Source organism: Saimiri boliviensis, chromosome 10 (assembly GCF_048565385.1).
Source record: "Saimiri boliviensis isolate mSaiBol1 chromosome 10, mSaiBol1.pri, whole genome shotgun sequence".
Taxonomy (NCBI): domain Eukaryota; kingdom Metazoa; phylum Chordata; class Mammalia; order Primates; family Cebidae; genus Saimiri; species Saimiri boliviensis.
Window position 1 is genome coordinate 68426758 of NC_133458.1, and position 25631 is coordinate 68452388.

The 25631-nt window shown below is 35.2% G+C and overlaps 1 protein-coding gene across 6 annotated transcripts in view; it reads left to right on the forward strand.

The window, feature by feature from the left end:
* Positions 1 to 25631, forward strand: part of ANKIB1 (ankyrin repeat and IBR domain containing 1) — a 167452-nt gene that overhangs the window by 137715 nt on the left and 4106 nt on the right. For 5 of the 6 annotated variants that reach the window (XM_003921199.4, XM_010345292.3, XM_074379413.1 and 2 more), the window contains 8 exons: positions 5060 to 5190; positions 13623 to 13757; positions 15017 to 15103; positions 15191 to 15257; positions 17190 to 17335; positions 18688 to 18866; positions 19798 to 19849; positions 24365 to 24476. In XM_003921199.4, coding sequence (XP_003921248.1) covers positions 5060 to 5190; positions 13623 to 13757; positions 15017 to 15103; positions 15191 to 15257; positions 17190 to 17335; positions 18688 to 18866; positions 19798 to 19849; positions 24365 to 24476 — 909 coding nt within the window. The remainder of the gene's footprint in view (positions 1 to 5059; positions 5191 to 13622; positions 13758 to 15016; positions 15104 to 15190; positions 15258 to 17189; positions 17336 to 18687; positions 18867 to 19797; positions 19850 to 24364; positions 24477 to 25631) is intronic. The other variant, XM_010345286.3, reaches the window with a different exon arrangement.

A 25631-nucleotide genomic window follows, 5' to 3' on the forward strand; every position in this document is an offset into this window, starting at 1 on the left:
AGAACAAATCACTCACTAGGTAACTGCCGATCAGTCTCAAACTATGGATATGATCTTTTAGGTTTATATAATTCACCTATTTTTTTCTTCCCACAATTCTTCAGGTTTATTATAATCTTCTGTTTTGTCTGTGGTCTAATTAGAGTAATTCATCTCCCTACTTGCCCTTAATTCACAAATTACCCCAGTTTTACAGAGGGAGATACCAAGGCCAAGAGAAACCAAAATGTTCTGCCACACAGCAAATCCATTTCACATCTGGTATCAGAACATGGAAAAAGTATTTAAAGCAAGTATTTTTAAGTCGATGGCTATTTTTAGTTATTTCTTACCTTATTAAAAATTGATAAATCATTCCATACCAACAGATAAGTTTTTGCTAGGGACGGAGAAGAATGACCTGGCTAGTGAGAACAGATTATAGGTGGGACTGTGAAAAAATGTCCTTGGACCTGATAATGATCCTGATACTAAGAGGAGGAAGGAAATAGAAAGGCTAGAAAATGGTGTATACATGGTTACTTCTGATGGCCAGAGATAGGGAGATCACAAATTTAAAAACTGGAGATCACCCTTGAAGATCCCAAATGGGTTTTGATTTGGAAAGGTGGAAGAATGTTTGAAAACATGATAGGAGACAAAAGACTGAAGACACCTGAGATTTGTTCTACCAGAGAAAGAACCAAGCCAAGGCTGTGGAGAAAGTCCCAGTAGTTGTTAAGAAAAGCCTAGGAGTTTTCTCACTCTGCTGAACTGTGTCTTCCACACTGAAAGACGGTGACTAGTAATGGCTGAAACTTAGGGTTAGGATTAAAGTAAACAGTAATTGGCCAACTATAATACTAAAGTAGAACACCATCATTAAATATGCAAAAATGATATTTCAAAAGGAAAAGTGTAATTAGGTACTATTTTAAGTTTGTGTGTTACTTGGATTATAGCATTTTTACTTTGCATTTTACGCAAAAAAAAAAAAAAGGCATAAGCATGTTTAACCAAATTTGTAATTTCATGACATTGTTTTCTTCTTTATGCCCAGTTTTCCAAAGTCTTTGAATTATGAGACTCAGGGTGAGAAAAACTAATTAATGAGAAAGAAGTATTAGAAAATATACTGAAATCAATTCAAAGAATTAATTTTTCTTTTCTTTTTTTTTTTTTTTTTTTTTTTTTTTTGAGACGGAGTTTTGCTCTTGTTGCCCAGGTTTGAGTGCAATGGCACAACCTCGGCTCACCACAACCTCCGCCTCCTGCCTCAGCCTCCTGAGTAGCTGGGATTACAGGAATGTGCCACCACGCCCTGCTAATTTTGTATTTTTAGTAGAGACAGGGATTCTCCATGTTGGCCAGGCAGTTCTCAAACTCCCAATCTCAGGTGATCCACCCACCTTGGCCTCCCAAAGTGCTGGAATTACAGGCATGAACCACCGCACCTGGCCTAGAATTAATTTCATATAAAGATTTAAATAGTGTTTAAGTGCTGAAATTGCCTCTATTGTGTCTAATTAGAGCAAGAAGCAGGAATGGTTATATTTTCTATAAAATGATGGTTAATTTATAAATTTTTCAGACTAATATTTTTCATAGGACCTACTCAGTGAAAGGAATTCAAATTGTGTATTTAAAAATTCAGTCTTTGACTAGGTGCAGTGGTTCACACCTGTAATCCCAGCACTTTGGGAGGCCAAGGCAAGAGGATCACTTGAGGATTAGAGTTCAAGACCAGCCTGGGCAACACAGTGAGATCCTGTCTTTCCAAAAAATTAAAATCTTAGCAGGGCATGGTGGCACATGCCTGTAACCCTAGCTACTTGGGGAAGCTGAGGCAGGAGGATATGTTGACCCCAGAAGTTGAAGGCTACAGTGAGCTATGATTGCACCACTGAATTCCAATGTGGATAATTGAGTGAGTTCCTATTTCTAAAAACAGTAAAAATTCAATCTTTAAAAGCAACTGTGTTTTCACATGCATATCTGTTGATTCTATTAATAGATACTAGATTTTGTGATATTCTAATACTTTATTATGTAGTTGATACATTTTACAAAGAGACCTAAGCACACTAGATTTTAAGAAAGATCAAGATATAAAAGAGATGTGACTGAAGTGAAGGGAAGAGTTTGAAAGTCAGTAGAGGTGAAAAAATCTCACCAGATAGATTGAAGGGAGATGCGGTGTTGTCAGTGTTATGAACAGTATGTATAAGCTGGATACGGTGGCTCATTCTTGTAATCGTAGCACTTTGAGAGGCCAATGCAAGCAGATCACTTCAGGACAGGAGTTTGAGACCAGCTTGGTCAACATGGTGAAACTCTATCTCTACTAAAAATAAAAAAGAAAAAAAAAATCAGCCAAGTGTGGTGGCAGGCCTCTGTAGTCCCAACTAGTTGGGAGGCTGAAGCACAAGAATCACTTGAACCCAGGAGGCAGAGGTTGCAGTGAGCTGAGATCACGCTACTGTACTCCATCCTGGGCAAAGTGAGAGTCTGTCTCAAAAAAAAAAAAAAAGGATATTTAAGGAACAGATATATGGAATAAGTATGTTCAGAGAATTGGAAATAAAGGTATTTTTTCCAGCATGAGTTTTTATTATAGTTGTAGTTGCTTATTCCCTGAACATGATTTGCTTCATGCAGTTCACTAAAATGCAGTTAGGAGATCACATTCTTTCCAAGGGTGGAAGAAAAACTGTTATGTTGCAGGCCACACTGCTGCTTTGTTTTAATGGCTTTGTGCTTTATTTATTGTAACAATGGACAATAAGGGTCATAAGAATATGTTAGTGCCTCTGAGATAACAATAGTGTTGATGCTGAAGGAAGAAGAAAGGCCACACTTTTAACAAAAATTAGATGTTTTAAATGTAAAGTATACTTAAATGATTAGGTTTTATATCAATACCCTTTGTAAGTGGGATTGCCTCCACAGCTTGACCTTATTAGCCCTAAGTAGTTTCTTCCAAAACTACTGTAACCCACCAAATTATCTGAGAATTTTTCCCATCAACACCTTAATCAAACCATCTTCTACCAAGTATGTTTACAGCTGGAGTAAAGTCTGATCAGTTCATTACTGCTGTTTCAGTTGCTATGGGGAGTTTAAAACCAGTGCTTTTACAGTCCAACAGTAGCTGCTGTTCTATTGTTAATATAAACTCAAGTAGGTAAGCACTTGGGGTTCCTTGCAGCAAGATAGCACCATTCCTGCACTACTAGGCTCCATCAGAAGACTGCTTATAGTGCTCAGCCCTTCCAGTCCATACACGGAGCCACTTTCCAGGAATCAGTGAGTCCAAACCTTTGTCTCCTTTCCCTCCCCCGGGGCTTATATCTAGGGGTTGGGTAATTTTTCTTTTTGAACTTTGAAACTCAAAGAGTCTGATTTCTCCCCTGCTTTGGACAGTAGAGCCAACCATTTACCCCACCACCCTTCTGAAAGTGTCCGCATGTGAACAAAGCTTCGATTAGATGGGCCACTTTCAGTGATTCTAAAATGATTGTCTGGCATCTCTTTGAGTAAAGAAAATGTAAGGCTTCTCAGTGCACTTAGGGCTAAAAAAAGAAAATAAAACTAAACCAACTTGAGTGCTGACATTCTTGCAGGAAAAAATTTTAAATTATACGTCTAGTACTCTCCAGCCCCTAACTCTGTCCATGGAGGGGAGAGGGAAGTTTATAAAATACAAAATTTAGAAAATTTAAAAACCATGACATTTCTTAAGATCTTGGATCTCAAATTATAGTAAAGTAAGTTGAGTTTAAGAAAATGAAGAGTATAAGTTTGATTAGGGATGGAGGGTGAGAGGAACTTGCCAGATGGGTCATATCATAATGGGCTTTATATTCTTTGCAAAAACAATTGGATTTTATCTTGTAGTCAGTGGGGAGCAAATTAAAAGATTTCAAGCAGTGTGTATTCTAGAAAGATCACTGTGGGATAGGTGGCTGGCAGGGGCAGGGGATGGGAGGATGAAGAAAAGTTGGTTAATGGGTACAAACAGTTAGATAGAAGACAATATTATATTTCAAAGTAACTAGAAGGGAGGACTTGAAATGATACCAACACATAGAAATTATAATTACTCAGTTTGATGGGTACTTCAGATATCCTGACTTGATTATTACACATTCTATGCATGTCCAAACAGTCATATCTACTTCATAAATATGTAAAGTATCTCGTGTCAATAAAAGAAAAACACATAGAGAGATTTTTTTTAAAAAAATTACTGTGCAAGCAGTGTAGTTGAAGGTGGACGCCTGAAGGAACTGAGGAGCTAGGTTGGTTTTCTGTGCTTTAGTTGTCTGGGCAAGAGATATGAAGGACCCTAGCTTAAAGCAGTAAGAACTGGGAATGGAGAGGAACCAAATATGATAAAGAGGGTGGAATAAATAGGATGCTATGAGTGAGGGAACGAAGAGGATGTTGAAGATCATACTCTTCCTAAATTGACTCTGGCCAGATAATTGTATCATTTGCCAGCATGGGGAATAAAAAGAAAGGAGCAGGTTTGGGGGAAATTACAAGCTTAGTTTTAGACATGTCACATTGAATTAATTTTAAGATTATCCAGAATAATCGTGGGTAAAAAAAGATGTTGATATTTTTTGCTTTTCACTATGGCGAAGAGTTTCTGATAATTATATTTGCATCTGGCCTGTTAAATAAATTATTGTCTAAAGTAACTGTTCTTTCTGTAATTTTCCTTGATGCAATAGTTATTTTAAATGGAGTAGCAATGTTGCTTTTGTCTTTTTTTTTTTTTTAACCTTTTTTGTATATGCCGTTTTCAGTTACAGTTTATTTGGGCACAAGTTTATGGAGAAATCTCCCTTAAACCAGGTTTCATGAATATTTCTTTTGGAATAGAGTTTCTTATCTTATAATTAGGCTATTCAAAATGAAGCAGTTTAAAAATGTTGCCACAGACCCTGATTAGAAAATAAATATTTTGTTAAAATTGAGAAATAACCTGCAAAGAAAAGTCTGGAGGGTTGTTTTCCCCCAGAAGTTGTACACTAAATGATTTATTTTTGTGTTTGTGCTTAATATCCCAAAGTTGTGGGAGTCAGTGAAGCCTACGAGGATGCCGCCAATTGTCTCTGGTTATTAACTAACTCCAAGCCTTGTGCCAACTGTAAGTCTCCAATACAGAAGAATGAAGGCTGCAATCACATGCAGTGTGCTAAGGTATGACGTTAAAGAGGATTTTGCATGCTTTACATTTGGAATCTTAATTTAGTTTGACTGTCAATCCAAAGGATAAATTATTTGAGGAGGCCTGGTGCAGTGGCTCTTGCCTATAATCCCAGCACTTCAGGAGGTTGAGGCAGGAGGATCGCTTGAGGCCAGGGGTTCAAGACCAGCCTGGGGAAAATACCAAAACCCCATCACTTCAAAAACAAAAACAATAAAAAGGTAAGCATAAGGAATTTATGGTATTCAACCAGAAGATCAGAAATTCATGAATCCTCCCTGGCTAGTCACCTTCCCCAGTGAGAGTCTTGAGAGAGCTCTGTGTGTGTGTGTGTGTGTGTGTGTGTGTGTATGTGTATATATATCAAATGATTAACAAAGTGCTGCCTTATATAGATCTCTTGCAAAGCTATACCGCTTAGACTGAAGGCCCAAACTAGGCCCAAATTCAGTCCATACACTGTCTCCATACAATTGGCTCTCTGTATCAATGGGTTTCATGTTGTTGGGTTTGCATTCATGGATCAAAAATACTTAGGGGTAAAAAGTGCATCTGTATTGAACATGTACAGATTTTTTTTCATGTCATTATTCCCTAAACAATGCAGTATAACAACTATTTATATAGCATATATGTTGTAAGATATTATAAGTAATCTAGAGATTATTTAAAGTATGTGGAGGATATGCATAGGTTAGTATGCAAATAATGCGCCATTTTATATCGGGTACTTGATTATTCTCAGATTTTGGTGTTTGCAGGTCTTGGAACCAATTCTTTGTGGATACTAGGGAACACCTGTATGTAGATGTCTGTAAAATACAAGAACTCAAAGCAGTGTCCAGACTTTAGGTCTGCTAATAAAACCACCAGTTAAACAAGTAACTCTTTATTATACTGAAAATGAAAATGCCAACAAAGATTCACTTGGCTGAAAAATACTTAATATAAATGATTAATGTTAGAGGTCCAAATGCTAGATGGAATAAATACCCTCTTAGTTGTGCAGGAAGAAACAGCAGTGTGTTTAAAACCAATATGCTGATGTGTTATTAATAACATTTTATTAATCCATACCTACCTACATTTATGAACATTTTTTCTTTAAAATTACATTGATAGTCTGTGGTTTTGTTTTTTTTTTTTTGCTTTATCATTGGAGATGTCATGTATGTATAAAATGATTATTTAAAGTTATTGAGAGGAAAATGTAATTTTTTTCTAATTTAGGACATGAAGGAAACTTAAATGGTTAAGATTCCAGTAAAATATAATAATATCTTCTAGGTATTAATTGATTTTTAACCTTGAAACTTAATAATTATTACTATACTTGCAAAAGAATCGCAGTTACAAAATAATTTTTATAAGTCTATATTACTGTAAAATTAACATAAATGAATTGGCTTATTGAGGCAGTAATAATGATTCTGTATAAAGATGTATAAAGAACTATAGAATGACCATAAAAATTCGTAATTGGCTGCTGAGACAGACTCCAATATTATCTTTATTTCCTGCATAGCACCTACTGGTAGTAAATACTTAATAAATACATATTGCATTCCTGAATGTTTACATGAATTAATCAGGCTGATAATATTAGGTAATCCAACCTAAATAGACTTTGCTTAAGCTTCTATTGCACTGAAAAGAAATATTTACTTACATACTCTGTAAATGTAGTTGTTGTATTTATTATACCATCTGAAATGTTTGCATTGAACAATAAAACCTGAAAAGTAGCATTCTTATTATGACACAGAAGACTTATGTAGAAAATATGTTACTGTAGCAAAATCATATGTACTATTTTTTTTAAGTGTGTAGGTGACACACAGCATGTCATGTGTAATGGAATCCATCCTCTGACATAATTGTTAAATCATAACATACTTTTATTAGTTCCTCAGCTTTGATTATGTATGATTTGGTAGGCAGTTTTTACTTTCGAAATCAAATGTGTTTTTAAAGAATGAGAAATTTCATTCCCTAAAAATAAGCTTGTTTATTTTAAAACACTTTTTAAAATTTCCCTTTAGATAATTTAAATTATTGCATTCTTAAATCTTTTAAATCACTTACAGTATCTGATTCTGTGTAACTGTATGATACAACTAAAAAAAAAAAAAGAGTTTTTTTCCATTATAAACTGTAGAATAGTTAAATACCGTAATTGCTAAGGTATATCTGACCGCTGTGTAATTAAACTCTATACCAAAACTAAAAATTCACCATTGATGATAAAAGAAAAACCTATGAACTTGACAGCATGGTAGAATATGGCAAAAAATAAAAATTAAGAAAATAAAAACCTTAACATTCCAGAAAATAGAGAATAATACAAATAACATTCTCTGATCATAAGGGAATAAAATAGAAATTAAGGCCAGGCATGGTGGCTCACACCTGTAATCCCAGCACTTTGGGAGGTTGAAGCAGGTGGATCACCTAAGGTCAGGAGTTTGAGACTAGCCTGGCCAACATGGTAAAACCCCATCTCTACTAAAAGTACAAAAATTAGCTGGGCATGGTGGCAGATTCCTGTAAGCCCAGCTACTGGGGAGGCTGAGGCAGGAGAATCACTTGAACCTGGGAGGCTATAGAACTTTCAAAATTAGAATCAGTTCTCTCAAACCCTGCCACTGCTTTATCAGCTGTTTATGTAATATTCTATTCTTTGTTGTCATTTCAACAGTGTTTACAAAGTCTTCACCAGGAGCAGATTCTATCTCAAGAAACTGCTTTCTTTGCTTATCCATAACAAACAAGTGAGCTGAGATTGTGCCATTGCACTCCAGCCTAAGCAATAAGAGTGAAACTATGTATCCAAAAAAATAGTAAAGTTACAAGATGTCTTTTGGAAATTTTAAATATCAACTCCTCAGTAAGAAAGGAAATAAAAATGGGCATTGAAGAATTTTTAAAACAAGGGTAATGAAAATACTACTTATCAGAACCTGAGGGCCATAGCTAAAGCAATGCTGAGAAATATGGATCACCTTATTTACTTAAACTAATACAGAATAAGGAATGAGTTAAGAGTATGACTCAATTTTTTTTTTTTTTTTTTTTTGAGATGGAGTCTTGCTTTGTAGCCCAGGCTAGAGTACAGTGGCTCGATCTTGGCTCACTGCAACCTCCGCCTCCTGGGTCCCAGTTCAAGCAATTCTCTTACCTCAGCCTCCCAAGTAGCTGGGATTACAGGCACTAGCCACCATGCCCAGCTAATTTTTTTTTTTTTTTTTTTTTTTTTTTTGTATTTTTGTATTTTTCAGCAGAGACGGGGTTTCACCATGTTGGCCAGTCTGGTCTTGAACTCCTAGCCTTGTGATCTCCCTGCCTTGGCCTCCCGAAGTGCTGGGATTATAGGTGTGAGCCATTGTTCCTGGTCTACTCAAAAATTTAGAAAAAAAAATAAACTTGAAAACCAGGAGGAAGGTTCTGGTTTGTTTGTTTGTTTGTTTGTTTGTTTTTTAAGGCAGAAATCAGTGACTTTATAACTGAAAATGCAACTAATAAATCCAAAAAGTGATTTTCTTAACAAAAAATAGATAAACCACTAAGCTAACATAATCAAGAAAAAAAATGAAGGTGAAGGAATTCAAAGACACGAGATAGAGAATAAGGGAAATACAGGCATAACTCAGAGATACTGTGGTTCAATTCTAGATCACTGCAATAAAGCAAATATCACAGTGAAATAAATCACATTTTTTAATTTCCCACCTCATAGAAAAATTTAACTGTAAACTCACACTGTCTGTTAAATGTGCGATAGCATAACACATTTTTATTTTAAAATGCTTTATTACTGAAAAATGCTAACTATTATCTGAGCCTTCAGTGAGTCATAATCTTTTTGCTGGTGGAGAGTCTTGCCTCAGTGTCGATGCTACTAACTGAACAAAGTGGTGGTTACTGAAGGTTTAGTTGGCTGTGGCAATTTCTTAAAATAAGACAATGAAGTTTGCTGCATTGGTTGACTGCCTTTCACAATATATTTCTTTATAGCATGTGATACTGTATTACAGAATTTGACCTCCAACAGAACTTTCAAAATTAGAGTCCGTTCTCTCAAACCCTGCCACTGCTTCATCAGCTGTTTATGTAATATTCTACTCTTTGTTGTCATTTCAACAGTGTTTACAAAGTCTTCACCAGGAGCAGATTCTATCTCAAGAAACCACTTTCTTTGCTTATCCGTAAGAAACAACTTTTATCCAATTCAAGTTTTATTATGAGATTGTAGCAATTCAAGCACATCTTCAGGCTGCACTTGAAGTTCTTGTGCTGTTTCTACCACATCTGCAGTTACTTTTTCCTCTGAAGATTTGAACTCCTCAAAGTCATCCATGAGGGTGGGAATCAACCTTTTCCAAACTCCTGTTCATGTTGATATTTTTACCCCCTCCCATGAATCACAAATGTTCTTAATGGCATCTAGAATGGTGAATCCTTTCCATAAGAGTTTCCATTTACTCTGCCTAGATCTATCAGAGGAATCACCATCTGTGGCAGTTTCAGCCTTACAAAATACATTTCTTAAATAATAAGACTTGAAATTCAAAATTACTGCTTAATCCATAGGCTGCAGAATGGATGTTGTGTTAGCAGACATTAAAACAACATTCATTTCCTTGTACATCTCTATCAGAGCTCTTAGATGACCATGTGCATTGTCAATGAGCAGTAGTATTTTAAAATGAATGTTTTTTTCTAAGTAATAGCTCTCAACAGTGGGCTTACAATATTCAGTAAACCATGCTGTAAACAGATGTGCTGCCATCCAGGCTTTGTTGTTCCATTTAGAGAGCACAGGCAAAGTAGATTTAGCATAATTCTTGAGGGCCCTACAATTTTGAGAATGGTAAATAAGCATTGGCTTCAACTTAAAGTCACCAGCTGTATTAGCCCATAACAAAGGAGTCAGCCTGTTCTTTGAAGCTTTGGAGCCAGACATTGACTTCTCTCTAGCTATAAAAATCCTAGATGGCACTGTCAGAAGGTTGTTTCATGTACTTTGGAAATCTGTTGTTTAATGTAGCCACTTTCATCAATGATCTTAGCTGGATCTTCTGGATAATTTATCACAGCTTCTGTATCAGCACTTTCTGCTTCACCTTGCACTTTTATGTTATGGAAATGGCTTCTTTCCTTAAACCTCATGAACCAATGTCTGCTAGCTTAAAATTTTTCTTCTGCAGGTTCTTTATGTCTCTCTGTCTTCATAGAACTGAAAAGAGCTAGGACCTTGCTCTGGATTAGTATTTGGCTTAAGGGAATGTCATGGCTCATTTGATCTTCCATCCAGACCACTCAGATTTTCAACATATCAACAATAAGCCTGTTTCTTTTGCTTATCATTCATATGTTCACTGGAATAGCACTTTAACTTTCCTTCAAGAACTTTTGCTTTACATTCACAATTTGGCTAAGTGGCACAAGAGGCCTAGTTTCAGCTTATTTTGGCTTTTCAACATGCCTTCCTCACTAAGCTTAATCATTTCTAGCATTTGATTTAAAGTGAGAGATGTAAGACTCTTCCTTTCACTTGAACACTCAGAGGCAACCTTATAGGATTCTTAATTGGCCTAATTTTAATATTGTTGTGTCTTAGGGATTAGGGAAGCCCAAGGAGAGTGAGAGACAGAGGTAAGAGAATGGCCAGTCAGTGAAGTGGTCAGAACACATACAACATTTATCTATTAAGTTTGCCATCTTATATGGGCATGGTTCATGGTGCCCCCCCAAATATTAAAATAGTAACATCAAAGATCATTGATCATAGATTACCAAAACAGATATAATAATTTAAGAGTTTGAAACATTATGAGAATTACCAAACTGTGACACAGACAAGCAGTGAACACATGCTGTTGGAAAAATGACCAGTAGAGTTGCTTGATCAGGGTTGCCACAAAGTTCAGTTTGTTTAAAAAACAAAAACAAAACACAGCATCTGTGATGCATAATACAGCAAAGTGCAATGAAACAAGGTATGCCTGTAATCAAAGAAACAAAGCAAACTAAAATAATAAGGAATAATTTCATTCAGTTCTTCCACATATTTTCAACTTGGATTTGAAGTAGATTGACTTTCTAAGACAGTATTATTTATTAAAAGTGATCCTAGAAGAGATAGAATATTCCCAAAAAACCCATTCCCATAGAAGGGAAAAAAAGTTTTTCAAAACTCTCCCATACCTTATACTAACACTTAAAGCAATGGGCCCTGATAATTTTACGACAGAATTTTACCAGACCTTTAAGGAGCTGGTAATTCTAATGTTATTTAAACTCTTCTTGAGAGTTTAAAAAAAAAAAAAAAAACTTTCAGATTATTTTTATAAAGTGAGTAGAACCTTGATACCTGCTTGACAAGATTATAAAAACTAAAAGAAAACTGTGGATTATTCTTACTTATAAATAACACTATAGAAGTCCTAAATATTACAGGGATAAAACTATACAAATACTAGCAATAATCCAGCAGAGCACATTCATAAGTAATTAACCAAGTAAGAGTTTATTCCAGGAAGACAGGTTGAGTGTTGCTCATCTAGAATGCTTGGAACTGGAAGTGTTAACGATTTCAGAATTTTTTTTTTCATTTTGAAATATTTACATTTGACCAATTGAGCACTCCTAATCCACAAATTTACAATCCATGTCAGTGCTCAAGAAGTTTTGGATTTTGGAGCAGTTACGATTTCTGATTTTTAGATTAGGGATGCTTCAACCTGTATAAGAAGGGTTCAATATTAGGAAAGCTGATGTTGTACCTCATGTTATTGATAGATCCAAAGGGAAAAAATTACATATTTTCTATAGCTCCTGAAAAGGTATTTGACCAAAAACAAACAAACAAACCATTCCATATAAAACACTCAAATAAATAGAGTAGATTCTTTCTTAGTATGATAAAAATAATTACCTCAGTTCAAAAGCTAGCATATTTAGTGGGGGAAACTAGAGTCATTCCCACTAAATTCAAAAATAAGATGAAGATATTTTCCATCACTAATGAAGATACCAGTCAACATAATTAGATAACAGAAAGAGACTAACGATATAAAAATTAGAAATGAGATGATAAAATTACCACTTTTTGCAGATGGCATGATTGTATACCTAGAAAATTTACAAAAATCAACTGAAAAACTGCTACAAACAAAAATTCAGTTGAGTAGCAGAGTACGCAATTACTGTGCAGAAAGTAATAACCTTCATGTGTATCAACAACAATCAGATTGAATACTGAAAGACTTCATTTATCTGGGAATAAATTTAACAAATATGCAAGACTTATGGGAAAAAAATATAAACTGTCTCTCTGTAGGTCACAAAAGATTACAAACAGATGGAAAGACGACCAAGTTCTTAGAAAGATTCCATCAAAAATAGCAATAGGTTTTGTTTCTGAATCTGAGTAAACTAATTCAAAAGTTTATTTGGCAGGGCCAAAGGGAAGCAAGAATAGGAAGTCTGATAAAGAGCAGTTAGGGGGAACTAGCCTTGTCAAATAGCCATATTATGAAGCCTCAGACAGTGTGGTACTGGCACATGAAACAGAATATGAAGAAAGCCTAGAATGTAGACACAGATATATGGGAATCCAGTATGTGGTAAAGGTGGCATCTACAACCAGTGGAGAAACATGAGCTATTTAAATGATATAATGACTACTGGGCAGCTGTGTGAGAAAGAATAAAGTTGAATTCATACTGTATCCTATATAGTAAGATAAATTACAAATGACTCAAAGATAAAGTTACTTTAAAAAATAAAATAAACCATAAGAGTACCTGAAGACAACATAGAATGGGAAGATCTTTTTAACTGATTCAAAATCCATAAGCATAAAAAAGGATATATTTTCATACGGAATGCCCATATTTTTGGCACTGTCCAATAATTATGGTAATCAAGTAAGTGAAATTTACTTTAAAATGGGAAACTGTTTTTGTATCAGCTGTTTCACTTAGAGGTCTTTTCAGCGTATTTCTAGTTTCGAAACCAATTTTTCAAAATTGCCAGAAGTTTTTCAAATAGGCTGGTGGAGCTTTATAGACCAATGTCAGATTAGAACGTACTTAAAAATGAAACACTTGTCAGTATCTGTTATTATTTGTAAAGAATATCCTATTGATATTTTTAATGATTCCTTGTGATTACCTCATTATGTTATGCTTTACATTTTAATACATCCCTATAAGCAATAATTTTAAACTACCCCCACATCTTTCCATAATGCAGAAAGGTCTTCAGAGGAAACATGAGAAAGAGGACATGTCTTTAAGAAGATTTATTCCTGGTCACACCCTCAGGATTGTTTAATCTTTACAGATTGGTTAGCCATAAAGCAGAAAGTAATTTGCATATTAATATGGGGAGATGTTTTCATATATATTTTCTTTTGAAGTGCAAGTATGACTTTTGCTGGATTTGCCTAGAAGAGTGGAAAAAACATAGTTCTTCCACTGGAGGTTATTACAGATGTACTCGCTATGAAGTCATTCAGCATGTGGAGGAGCAATCCAAGGAAATGACTGTGGAGGTAAAGCGAACCAATTAAGCCAAGACCTCTCTCTAAGCTGCTCACTGCCACTGGAATTATTTTGCATTTCTTCTTTTTTCTGTTTTTCATCTTAATGAGGTATTGAATTGAATATACTATATAATAGCCTTTAACTTCAACAAAAATAGCTCTGTAAACTTGACAGTTTTGTCCCTTTTCCATTTTCCATTTTTTATTTTGGTGAAGACATATATGAAAAGTCTGATACATCCCAGCCTATCTCTGCAAAGACTTAAAAACAATTTTAATATTAATATCAACAATGCAATATTACATTATACTATACAGTAAGTATCTTAGTCTGCTCATTTGCCATAGAAAATAACACAGACTGGGTGGCTTAAACAACAGAAATTTATTTCTCAGAGTTCTGGAGGTTGTGAAGTCCAAGGTCAAGGTGCTGGCCAATTTGGTTCTTGAGGAGGGCACTCTTCTTGGCATGCAGACAGCCACCCTCTCACTATGTCCTCTGGTGGCCAGAAAAGACAGAGACCAACCTCTGGTATCCCTTCCACTTCTTATAAGGGTACCAGCCCTATTAGAATAGTGCCCCACCCCGATGACCTTATTTAACCTTTCTCACAGGTCCTATCTTCAAATACTGTCACAATGGGGATAGGGCTTCAAAATAATGAATTTTAGGGGGATACCATTAATCCATAGCAAAAAGCCACATAATAAAACACTGAAGGCCAGGCACGGTGGCTCATGCTTGTAATCCCAGCACTTTGGGAGGCCAAGGCAGGTGGATCACTTGAGGTCAGGAGTTCAAGACCAGCCTAGCCAACGTGGTGAAACCCCATCTCTACTAAAAATACAAACATTAGCTGGTCATGGTGGTGGGCTCCTGTAATCCCAGCTACTGAGGAGGCTGAGACAAGAGAATAGCTTGAACATAGGAGGCGGAGGTTGCCACGCACTGAGATTGCACCACTGCACTCCAGCCTTGGCAACAGAAGAAAACTCTGTCTCAGAAAAAAAAAAAAAAAAATGGAGATTAGAAGGCTTCTTTGCCTTAGACTCTGGGACTTTGGATTCAGGGATTTGTCACAGGATACAAATGGAAGACTTTGTTCTGAGAGCCTTTAAGATGTATTGTTTTCTGTCAAGAAAATAATTCACAAATATGAATGCACTACTACCTGTCACTAATAAAACTTTTAAATGATCCCCCCAAAGAAATTATTTTAGTAGCTACTAGTTTTTGTAAAAGTCATTTGTGGACTTTTGTTTTCTAGGCTGAGAAAAAACACAAACGATTTCAGGAACTTGACAGATTTATGCACTATTATACAAGATTTAAAAATCATGAGCATAGTTATCAGGTATGTCCCAAATCATTTCAAATGAGCAGACTTCTACTGTTGTGAATAAAAGAGAATGGTTTAAATTATTTATTTCTATTCTTTTAGTTAGAACAACGCCTTCTTAAAACAGCCAAAGAGAAGATGGAACAATTGAGTAGAGCTCTCAAAGAAAGTAAGTTATAAGTTGTATGTATGATAATTGATATAAAATATTCTTCCATGCTGTCACTGCACTAGTAGGTTAGATCCTGAAAGGAATACATTATGTCCATTAGCTTGTTCTGGTACTGTTTTAAGTTCTCTGAAGCCCTGAATGCAGCTTATCAGATGAGGCTTCTCTGATTGGATTTTCTACCCAGCACCTAGCCTCCTCCTCTTGATGCACTGTTACAAGATAAAAACAATTCATGATTTTGCTTACTCTGTGTCACTACTGATGCTCTACAGTGTTGGGAGAGTAGATGAGTCCTAAAGGGCATAACTGACTTAGTCAGAGGAGCAAGATACACGTGCTACCCAATTGTCATGTAACTGAATACCCAAAAATTTTTGAGAAAATTTAGCAGAGTGCTTAAGGGTGTGGAAGTCTGTAATAGTTTGGGGAGAAATCATTTCACTGGTAAATAATGAACATTGGGGTAAAAAAGCAAAGAAAGCCATGAGGAGGAGCTAACATGTGGGGCCCAAATTTTAAGTTATAAAAGAATATTCCAAAATATGGATTGAGTGTTGGTAGCATTAAAATATAATAACCCACAGTGACTACACAGAGTACAGGTTCTGGTGTTTTGTTTTTTTAAAGTCACCTTTTAAAAATAATAGCTTACACATGAAAAGTACATTTTAAGGTGAAAAATGTGATGTTATACTTGGGTTGCTCCAATTTATTAAAATAATGAGTACTAAAATCCTTTTCATTAGGATAATTCTCTAATCAAGACAGTATCATAAATTAAATAGAATGGGGGAGAAAATGTCAATAGCAGTGTAGCCTGCTTGTTATGTTAGTTCTTAGACTTCATTAATGATATAACTATATTAGGCAATATCAAACTCCTGAAGTATTGTCCACAGTAAAAATTGAGAGGAAAAAAATCTTCACAGCCATACAACTCTTCAGCAGGGATTTTTGTCTGGTCATTAATGCATCCCTAGTGCTTCCAACTGTGCCTGACACTTGAAAACATTCAGCATTTGTAGATGCTTATTGCTTCTATTCAACATTCTGGAGGTTTCAGGCAACATAATGAAATAGGGAAAAATATGAAAATATACAGCAGTTGTAAAGGAAGAAACAAAACTTCGCACATTTCTCACATACGTCAGAAATCTCAGGGTAATCTATATTTCAGTTTGTGTACACACACTATTAATTTCTATCTACAGGCATCCAGAATAATTAGATTTTCAACAGTACCTGCAAATTTAGACTCTCATGCTTAATTTCTATGTTTTTCTTTCTTTCTTTTTCAGTTAAACAGAAACCTAGAATGTTATAATGACGTTCTTAGAAGAGTCTCAGATATTAAGGCAATTTTCTCTTCATCTTCCTCATTCTTCCTTCCTTTCTTTCTTTCTCTGAAGTTTTTTATTAACTAGCGTTAGTTATCTAGTTGTTCGCCAGAATATTGTATCTTTTTCTTTACAGTATTGATTTTGCATAATTAGGCTTTTTTTTTTTTTTTTTTTAGTAAGCAACTTAGAAAAGGCATTTGTTCTCATTTTTAAGCAGGGAAATTCTGCTAGGGATTATCTGAAAAACTTAGTAAAGCCTAGAACCTTTTGGCTAACATAAAGCTAGACTTGCTTATCAATGGAGTGAGACCAGAATCCAAGATGAGTATGTGCATTCCTTTATGACTACCATCAGTGCTCCTGGGCTGCTGGGGCATATGTTTCTTTTATACACACATTCATGTCACACATGAGTATTTTATGTACGTTTTTAGTTTGGTTCAAATAAGTATTTTCATACAGTTACTTAAAACAGTTTTTGTCCTAACGATCCTTCTTTTTTCTTTTTGGAGAAAAAAATAATTGTTTGATTAATATCATAAATAGCATATTTGCAAAACAACTTCACTGTGCCTCAATTACTTTTTAGCTGAAGGAAGCTGTCCAGATACCACTTTCATTGAAGATGCAGTTCATGTGCTCTTAAAAACTCGGCGCATTCTCAAGTGTTCTTATCCATACGGATTTTTCTTGGAACCTAAAAGCACAAAGAAAGAAATTTTCGAACTAATGCAAGTAAGATATTTTTTAATTACATTTAAATGACAGCAGTTATTAGGAAAAACTGAGTTTTTCTTTTTTCAAACCACTTGTTTTATTTAATGTGGGTGTGATTAGTAAAACAATTTTCTTTTCATTTTTTAAATGGTTTTTAAATAAAGGAAAAGTTACCAGTAATAAACTGAAATTTTCTTTCTGTTTAAATCTGTCACTCTTCAGGTCTGAATGACTTATGAGTGATACAAACATTTGCTATAGCATTTACGTATGTCTTTTAAACTAGTTCAGATTTGAAATCAGATATATTTCTGATGATGTAATTAAGAATTTTATCATCAAAATGAAACAAGCCACATTACATACAAGATGAGAAATTTGCTGTTTACCAGCTTTTTCAAAAAATCAACTGAAAAAGTTATAGTATTTAAAAAACAAAAACACCTAAGCCAACTGGCATCACTATAGCTAAATAACTTCATTGTACATTTCCTTTCTTTTGAAGCCAAACTAAACTTTTTCTTGTTACAGTTTTCATGTCATCCCTTTGAACTGTCCTCTGCTAATTTATATCCTACATTTCATCAAGGCTCAGTATTTATTTTCTCCATAAACTCTTCCAGACTTGCCCTGATTACTGTAGTCTTGCCGTGATTCAAATTCCTTCAGCACTTTTATATAATCTGCACCATGGCATCATGCATTTGCTTGTATAGTGCATTGAAATGTATTCACTTTTTTCACATAAACAAATTATAAATTCCTTGTAGACAGCTGCTATACTCACTACTACTTTGTAATCTATACCAATTTCATTTCTGTAAATGCCTATCAGATGAGTGCTATTTTTAAAATTTTTTTTTTTTTTTTTTGAGACGGAGTTTCGCTCTTGTTACCCAGGCTGGAGTGCAATGGCGCGATCTCGGCTCACCGCAACCTCCGCCTCCTGGGTTCAGGCAATTCTCCTGCCTCAGCCTCCTGAGTAGCTGGGATTACAGGCACGCACCACCATGCCCAGCTATTTTTTTTGTATTTTTAGTAGAGACGGGGTTTCACCATGTTGACCAAGATGGTCTCGATCTCTTGACCTTGTGATCCACCCGCCTCGGCCTCCCAAAGTGCTGGGATTACAGGCTTGAGCCACCGCGCCCGGCCTATTTTTTAAATTTTACATGATTTTATATACAATCCCTCTTCTCTTTTATAATCTAGAAAACATGTACAAAATAGAAAATACATGACATAGAAAGTTATTTCAAAATTTGACCTAGTTTCTTCAAAACAGTAATGAGAAACCACATAGACTCTGGATTTGCTATTGATTAACCTATGAAACCTGTGATCTTTTTTTTTTCCTCTGCTTACTATAGACAGACCTAGAAATGGTCACCGAAGACCTTGCCCAGAAAGTCAATAGGCCTTACCTTCGCACACCCCGCCACAAGATCATCAAAGCAGCATGCCTTGTTCAGCAGAAGAGGCAAGAATTCCTGGCATCTGTGGCTCGGGGAGTAGCTCCTGCAGACTCACCAGAAGCTCCAAGACGCAGGTAAAAAGGATGTACACTGTGGAAATCATCCCCTCTCCAGCCACAAATGCCAGCAGTTTTATGTTTTTATCCAATTAAGTTTCATATTCCTGGAAAGAAATTACACCTAAAATATGGATAGCTGATAAAAATCTTTTCTCGTGATTTTTTTTCCCATACTATTTCTGTTTTTTATTATTTTTTATTTGTTTATCAGGTAGTGCCTCAGACTAAATTAACCTAGGTTAATTTCACATTTCAAGTGAACTCATAATTAAGAGTATTCTAATTCGTCATTTCTTTTTTTATTTTGTTTTGTTTTTAGAGTGAACATGATTGCTAGTCATTTCAAGTATGTAATATATGTTGTGATTTGATAGTTATAAACTTCTTATGATGCAGAATTTGGAAACTTTGCCAACTTGTTATGGTCATATTTGTATTTTTGTGTAAAGAAGTTGTGAAGGAAAGAGAAATTTGATATTCCTAGTTATTTAAGTGATCCAAACTCACCCACTAAAGATCAGTTGAGTTATGGTTGTTTTATTTTACATACTTATACTACTTCTGTAAATTGAGGCATACTTTCCTATTTATAATAATTATAAACATTAAACATTCCTTTGGCACTGTTTTACATACATTCCTTTGATCCATTTTTTTACTTAATATTTAGGAGTAAACATATATTTGTAAAATAAAAATAGAAGCAGTTATAAACTACTTTGTTATAGTAATTTTTATTTTTTGATCACTTTACACAAACATAAAAACTTAGAATTTGAAATAAATAATGAAATTATCATTTTAATTCTGTTTTAATAGTTGATCTACCTTGGTTAAGCAAGTTCCAACAGAGGAATTCAAAGTAATGTTCAAAGGGCAAGGATCTGATTGTGTATACTTTGTAGTACTGATATTAAATCAAATGGTATGTTTAATTTCTTTGTAGCTTTGCTGGTGGAACATGGGATTGGGAATATTTAGGATTTGCATCACCAGAGGTAATTGTTTTATGGGGTTTTTGTTTTGTATTTTTTCTTAGTGCAATTGTGCTTGCATTTGCATCCTTATCTATTCTAAATCCTACTCAGGTTATCAGCAATGCCCTCTCTTTCTTTTGTAACTAAAATGCCTTGACAGAGCCTACATTTAGCTATTTATGTGGTATTGGTATATCATCACGTTGTTAAATGCATTACTCTTTTATTGTTTTTAATTACTGAATAGTCAGAATTAAGACAAATTTACGATACACATTTTTGAAAAAATCTTCTAATTTGTTAATAATTTCATTTATTAGAAATGCATTTCTAGTTATAATATTGTTTTAGTCTGAAACTATTAAAAATATAAAAGAACAATCTGTTTTTTAAAGTTAATGCAACGACCTGAGGGAATTGATTTATGATCAGTTGCTAAAGTGGAAAACTTGACATTAATAATGTGTATGCAGAAAGAAGTGCTTTGCTTGGTTGCTTTCTGCTTATCTGTAAGACTTTCACACTCTTCTTTTTTGTTGTTGTTGTCATTAATTTACTGTTTTAAAATACAGAAGGTCTGGATTACACTGCAGATAGCAGTTGTGGCAAATAAAAATAAGACAGAGTAAAACTCTTAATCACAGAACTGTTTTCTGAGATTTAAATTGCCACTGTCACTGTTGAGTCTAATTTTAAAATGGTTTTAGCAGTTCTCTGTACTTCTCTCTTTCCATCCTTGCTCTTTATTAAACAGTATTTGATGCCTATATTATGATAACCCTTCAACTTAATTTTTTGAAGGGGACAGGACAAATGATAACACCTTTGTTTGTAATGTATAACCCATTTGTTATCTGCAACTGAAAGACAATGAAATTTATTATCCAGGCATGACTGTGGCTTATTTAAATCGGATACTTTCTCTTTTCAGTTGCTCAAGATACTTGCAATCACCTGTGGCTTTTGTGTTGTTAGATACATCCAAGAAAATACTGACTTGAAAAAGAAATTGTGCTTAGAACTCTGATCTGGAAATTTTAAATTCACTTAAATTGTTTAAAATTGTGATATATTAATGAAATTTTTATTTTTAAAAAGTGAACCTTTTTCTTTATCTGATCCTGTACTATTATTATTTCTATTTTGTAATATATTTACAGCTTCAGGGATATTGTGGCAAATTTCCACCTAAAAGGAAGAATAAGCAAACTGAAATTATTGAAAAAAAAAAAAAAAAAAAAAACTAATGATTTCAGTATTTTAAGGTAAAAACACAATTTAGCAAAAATAAAACCTTCAGTGTATTCATAATCATGTATGTGTATCATCTTAAAGCTTCTGTGTCTGACAGGAACTTTAGGAATTCTGAAATATTTGTCTTTGAATATTGAGGGCCTACCAATATGACTGTCACTTTATCTTTTATGAATTGATAATTTTTTAGAAATTATTTACTTTTAGTTTTCTTTAGTCTTTAACATATTGAAACACTTGGCTTTTTTGTAAACCTTATTGCAGATATAAAGAATTACTACACATTGTGAGACTTTCAAATTCTGCATGTGTACGACTATCAAGTAACTGCTAAAATTATATTTTTTAAAAATAGCTCTTTGCCTTAATAAAGACTGGAGGGGAAAAAAACAAGGTTACCAACTCCAGGATACTTAGGTTGAATTTATCTTTTTTTCAGTGAAGTTAATTTTATCTTACTCTTTTCAATTTAAATTGAGTCCGGCAAGCATAAAACTTTGTTTTATGCTACTTTAAAGACAGTGGAGCTTAGTGGAAATAGCATAAAGTCTGAGGAACATCTGAATTCAAGTTTTAAGGGTAACTTATTAGATCCTGGGCTATATTCTTTCTTAATTTCTCATCTTTACAGTGTGGGTGGTGATACCCCATGGAAGTTCTAGAAGGATTAAAGCATCTCATTAAGTCAGTGACAAAATGGTTGCAATTATTACTTAAAACGCCTTCTTACAGCTTTTCCCTCTATAACTACTAGAACTTTTTAGTCTTCTCTGTGTCCTTAACATTCTCAAACTACTTGGAGTATACCAACTACACCCTTTTAATATGCATTCTTGAAGATCTTAGGAATCTTTGGAAACTTTCAGATAAATTTTATTTTATGAGAACAATATTTTTAAGCCTGTTGCATCATGAGAGAATATTATCTGAGAGTTTTCTGTCAGAACGATTAGAAATACAAGTTTCTTTTGCAGTTTCTTTTAAATGGTTTTGTTTTCTTTTTTTTGAGACGGAGTTTCACTCTTGTTACCCAGGCTGGAGTGCAATGGCGCGATCTCGGCTCACTGCAACCTCCGCCTCCTGGGTTCAGGCAATTCTCCTGCCTCAGCCTTCTGAGTAGCTGAGATTACAGGCACGCACCACCATGCCCAGCTAATTTTTTGTATTTTTAGTAGAGACGGGGTTTCACCATGTTGACCAGGATGGTCTCGATCTCTTGACCTCGTGATCCACCCGCCTCGGCCTCCTAAAGTGCTGGGATTACAGGCTTGAGCCATCGCGCCCAGCCTTGTTTTCTTAAATTGGAAATATGTAGTCTATGATCAGTAATAGTTTCATTCATAACTTTATACCATTATGAATTTTACAAAGTAAGCAAATTATCCCTACATAAACCTTGAATTGAGATAAAATTTTCTTTTTAGACACCATTTTTGTCTAAGAAATATATGTAGTTGGTGTTCCTCGCTGGTCTGTTAAGCCTTGATGACACATAATAAGTTATCAGTTTGAGATCATGGGCCTCTAGGAAGCGAGGAAATGATGCCCCAGCTCAGCAAGAAATTTTAAAGAACCTGTATAAACCCTCAGGGCATTTGGAATATCTTTCATTTGTTAGTTTCTAACCTGACAGGATGCCTCTCACTTCTTATTCACAGTCCAACTACTTATATAAATGAAGGAGTTCAAATAAATGTCACCAGAGTGGTATGATGTGAAAGTTTTATTTGTGATGTAAAATTTGTCTTCACCTACTCCTAGTACTTTCACAATATAAGCATATTGAATATTCCAGGGTAACCAAGATAATCATAAAGTTGAATGTCTTAGTGTTTATCAAAGAAAGACACCACAATGATTCTCTAAATTAGCCCTTTTATATTAGTATCATGTACCCTGGCTGCCTCCCTTCCCCTTCCCTCCATTCCTCTCCCCTTCTCTTCCCTCCCCTCCTCTTCCCTTCTCTCCCTTCTCCATCCCTTCCCCTCCCCTTCCCTTGCCTTCCCTTCCTTCCTCTCCCCTTCCCTCTCTTTCCCGCCCTTCCCCTCCCCTCCCATCCCATCCTGTCCTGTCCTGTCCCTTCTGTCACTAAAAGTACATTTATACCCAGGTAATAGCAGATGGTTCCAAATTGTACCCTTGTGATAGCAAACTCTCTTTAAATATTGTCACAAATGTAAAATAGACTGAGGACATCTGCCTAAGTCTGTGTTCATCCCATATGCTAAATGGAAGACATTTCCCCTGCCTGTATTGTAAATAGCACCACATATTGGCTTATAAAGAAAATAAGCCAAATAATCATCTTATTTTAAAGCTAATCTAACATTTGTCTTTTAATCTAGTCATTTGATTTGTGAGTGTTGTATATAGTAGTCCCAAAGAATAGAAAATCCAACAATCTGGCAAGTACTTAACAGTGTGTGTTCTTTTTTATTTTTGTTCCCTTTTTTTCTGTTATATATATCCCAGTCACTTTTTTTTTTTTCTTTTGAGATGGAGTCTTGCTCTGGTCACCCAGGCTGGAGCGCAGTGGCGCAATCTCGGCTCACTGCAACCTCTACCTCCCAGGTTCAAGTGATTCTCCTGCCTCAGCCTCCTAAGTAGCTGAGATTACAGGCCCCGCCACCACGCCCAGCTAATGTTTTTGTATTTCTAGTAGAGATGGGGTTTCACCATGTTGGCCAGGCTGGTCTTAAACTCCTGACTTCAGGTGATCCGCCCACCTCGGCCTCCCAAAGTTCTGGGATTACAGGCATGAGCCACTATGCTCAGTCCCAGTCACTTTTGTAAAACCACTTTCATATCCAGGTGCAATGACTCACACCTGTAATCCCAGCTACTTAGGAGTCTGAGGCAGTGGGGATTGCTTGAGGCCAGGAGTTCAAGACCAGTTTGAACAACATAGCAAGACCCTGTCTCTAAAAAAAAAAAAAGAGAGAGAGAGAGAAATATGATTGTGGTATTAATTATAATAATTATATAACAAGATCCTTGAAATCATCAGGCATATGAAATAGGACTGTTCTAATCTAGCATTGGGGCTTGCAAGTATTCCCAATTTATCTAGGCAATTGTAATGACTGTTGAAAACTTTTTTTTTTTCCATTTTACCTTTTGTATTTCTTTGGCATGGCAAAACCTGATGTTTCAGCCAAGTGATTTTATAGTATATGTATAAAATCACAAACTTTTTCCTCTGGAAAAAAGTGTGTGGTTTGTTTTATTTGCATTTTAAAAATTGCATGCTCTCTTGTATTTTATAACCTTTGGTTTATCCAGGAATATGCTGAATTTCAGTATCGGAGGAGGCACAGACAGCGTCGTCGAGGAGACGTGCACAGTCTGCTCAGTAATCCTCCAGAGCCTGATGAGCCAAGTGAAAGCACTTTAGGTAAACCCTTGGGTTGCGTATGGTTTAATCCCAAAGCTCTCCTGAAATTATCCTTCAAACTGGCTGATGTAAATGTTTATAAAACAGTTTTTCATTTAGATATAAATATGCAGATGCTTCTATTGTGATGGGATAAAGAAAATCAGGGCAGTTAAGAGCATGGGCTGTGGAGTCAGGCAAACTTGGATTTATTACCCCATCTCTGCTGCATATTAGCTGTGTAACTTAGTCAGTTCACAACCTCTCTAGGGCTCTTTCCGCATTCTAAAAAAACAATAATAATAGTGCCACCTTATAGGCTCATTGTGAGTATTAAATTAGATAATGCATCTAAAACACGTAAGCACCTAGTGAGCACTCAGTTAATTGTAGTATTGATACTGTTTTTGTGTTCATATAATATTTGTCTCCTAGCCTTAGTTGTCCTGTAGACATTATTTAAGAGAGAGAATTTCTGGCATTAGAGATATTATTTTAATTATTCAACTTTTATTATTAAATTATTAAGTGAAAATCTTCCAACTGTAATGTCAGGATCAATGGGACTAAAGATTTGCTCTTCAGACTTTCGTAATTCCCAGATTATTTAATTTTAAGATATCTAAAAATGAAAAACCTTTTTTAGTTATTGCTTCACAAAAAAAGAGAAATGGATAGTAGCACTTGCATTTATGAATAGAACCATATAGACTGCAAGCAAAAATGTGAAAACGTCAGCCAGGCATGATGATTCATGCCTGTCATCCCAGCACTTTGGAAGGCCAAGGCAGGCAGATCAATTGAGGTTAGGAGTTTGAGACCATCCTGGCCAGCGTGGTAAAACCCTCTCTCTAATAAAAATACAAAAATTCGCCGGGCATGATGGCACATGTCTGTAGTCCCAGCTACTCGGGAGGCTGAGGCAGGAGAATCGCTTGAACCCAGAAGGCGGAAGTTGCAGTGAGCCAAGATTGTGCCGCTGCACTCCAGCCTGGGTGACAGAGGCTTTTTTTAACCTTTACACACACACACAAAAGGGAAAAAGTCATGGATTAGAAGTGATAGTGTCATATATATGTTATTGCTCATGGTAAGACAAATATGGATGAGAAATCCTAGAAAGATTTAAGTGAACATGTCATCACAGGTGACATGAGAAATTGCCAATTTCAACAA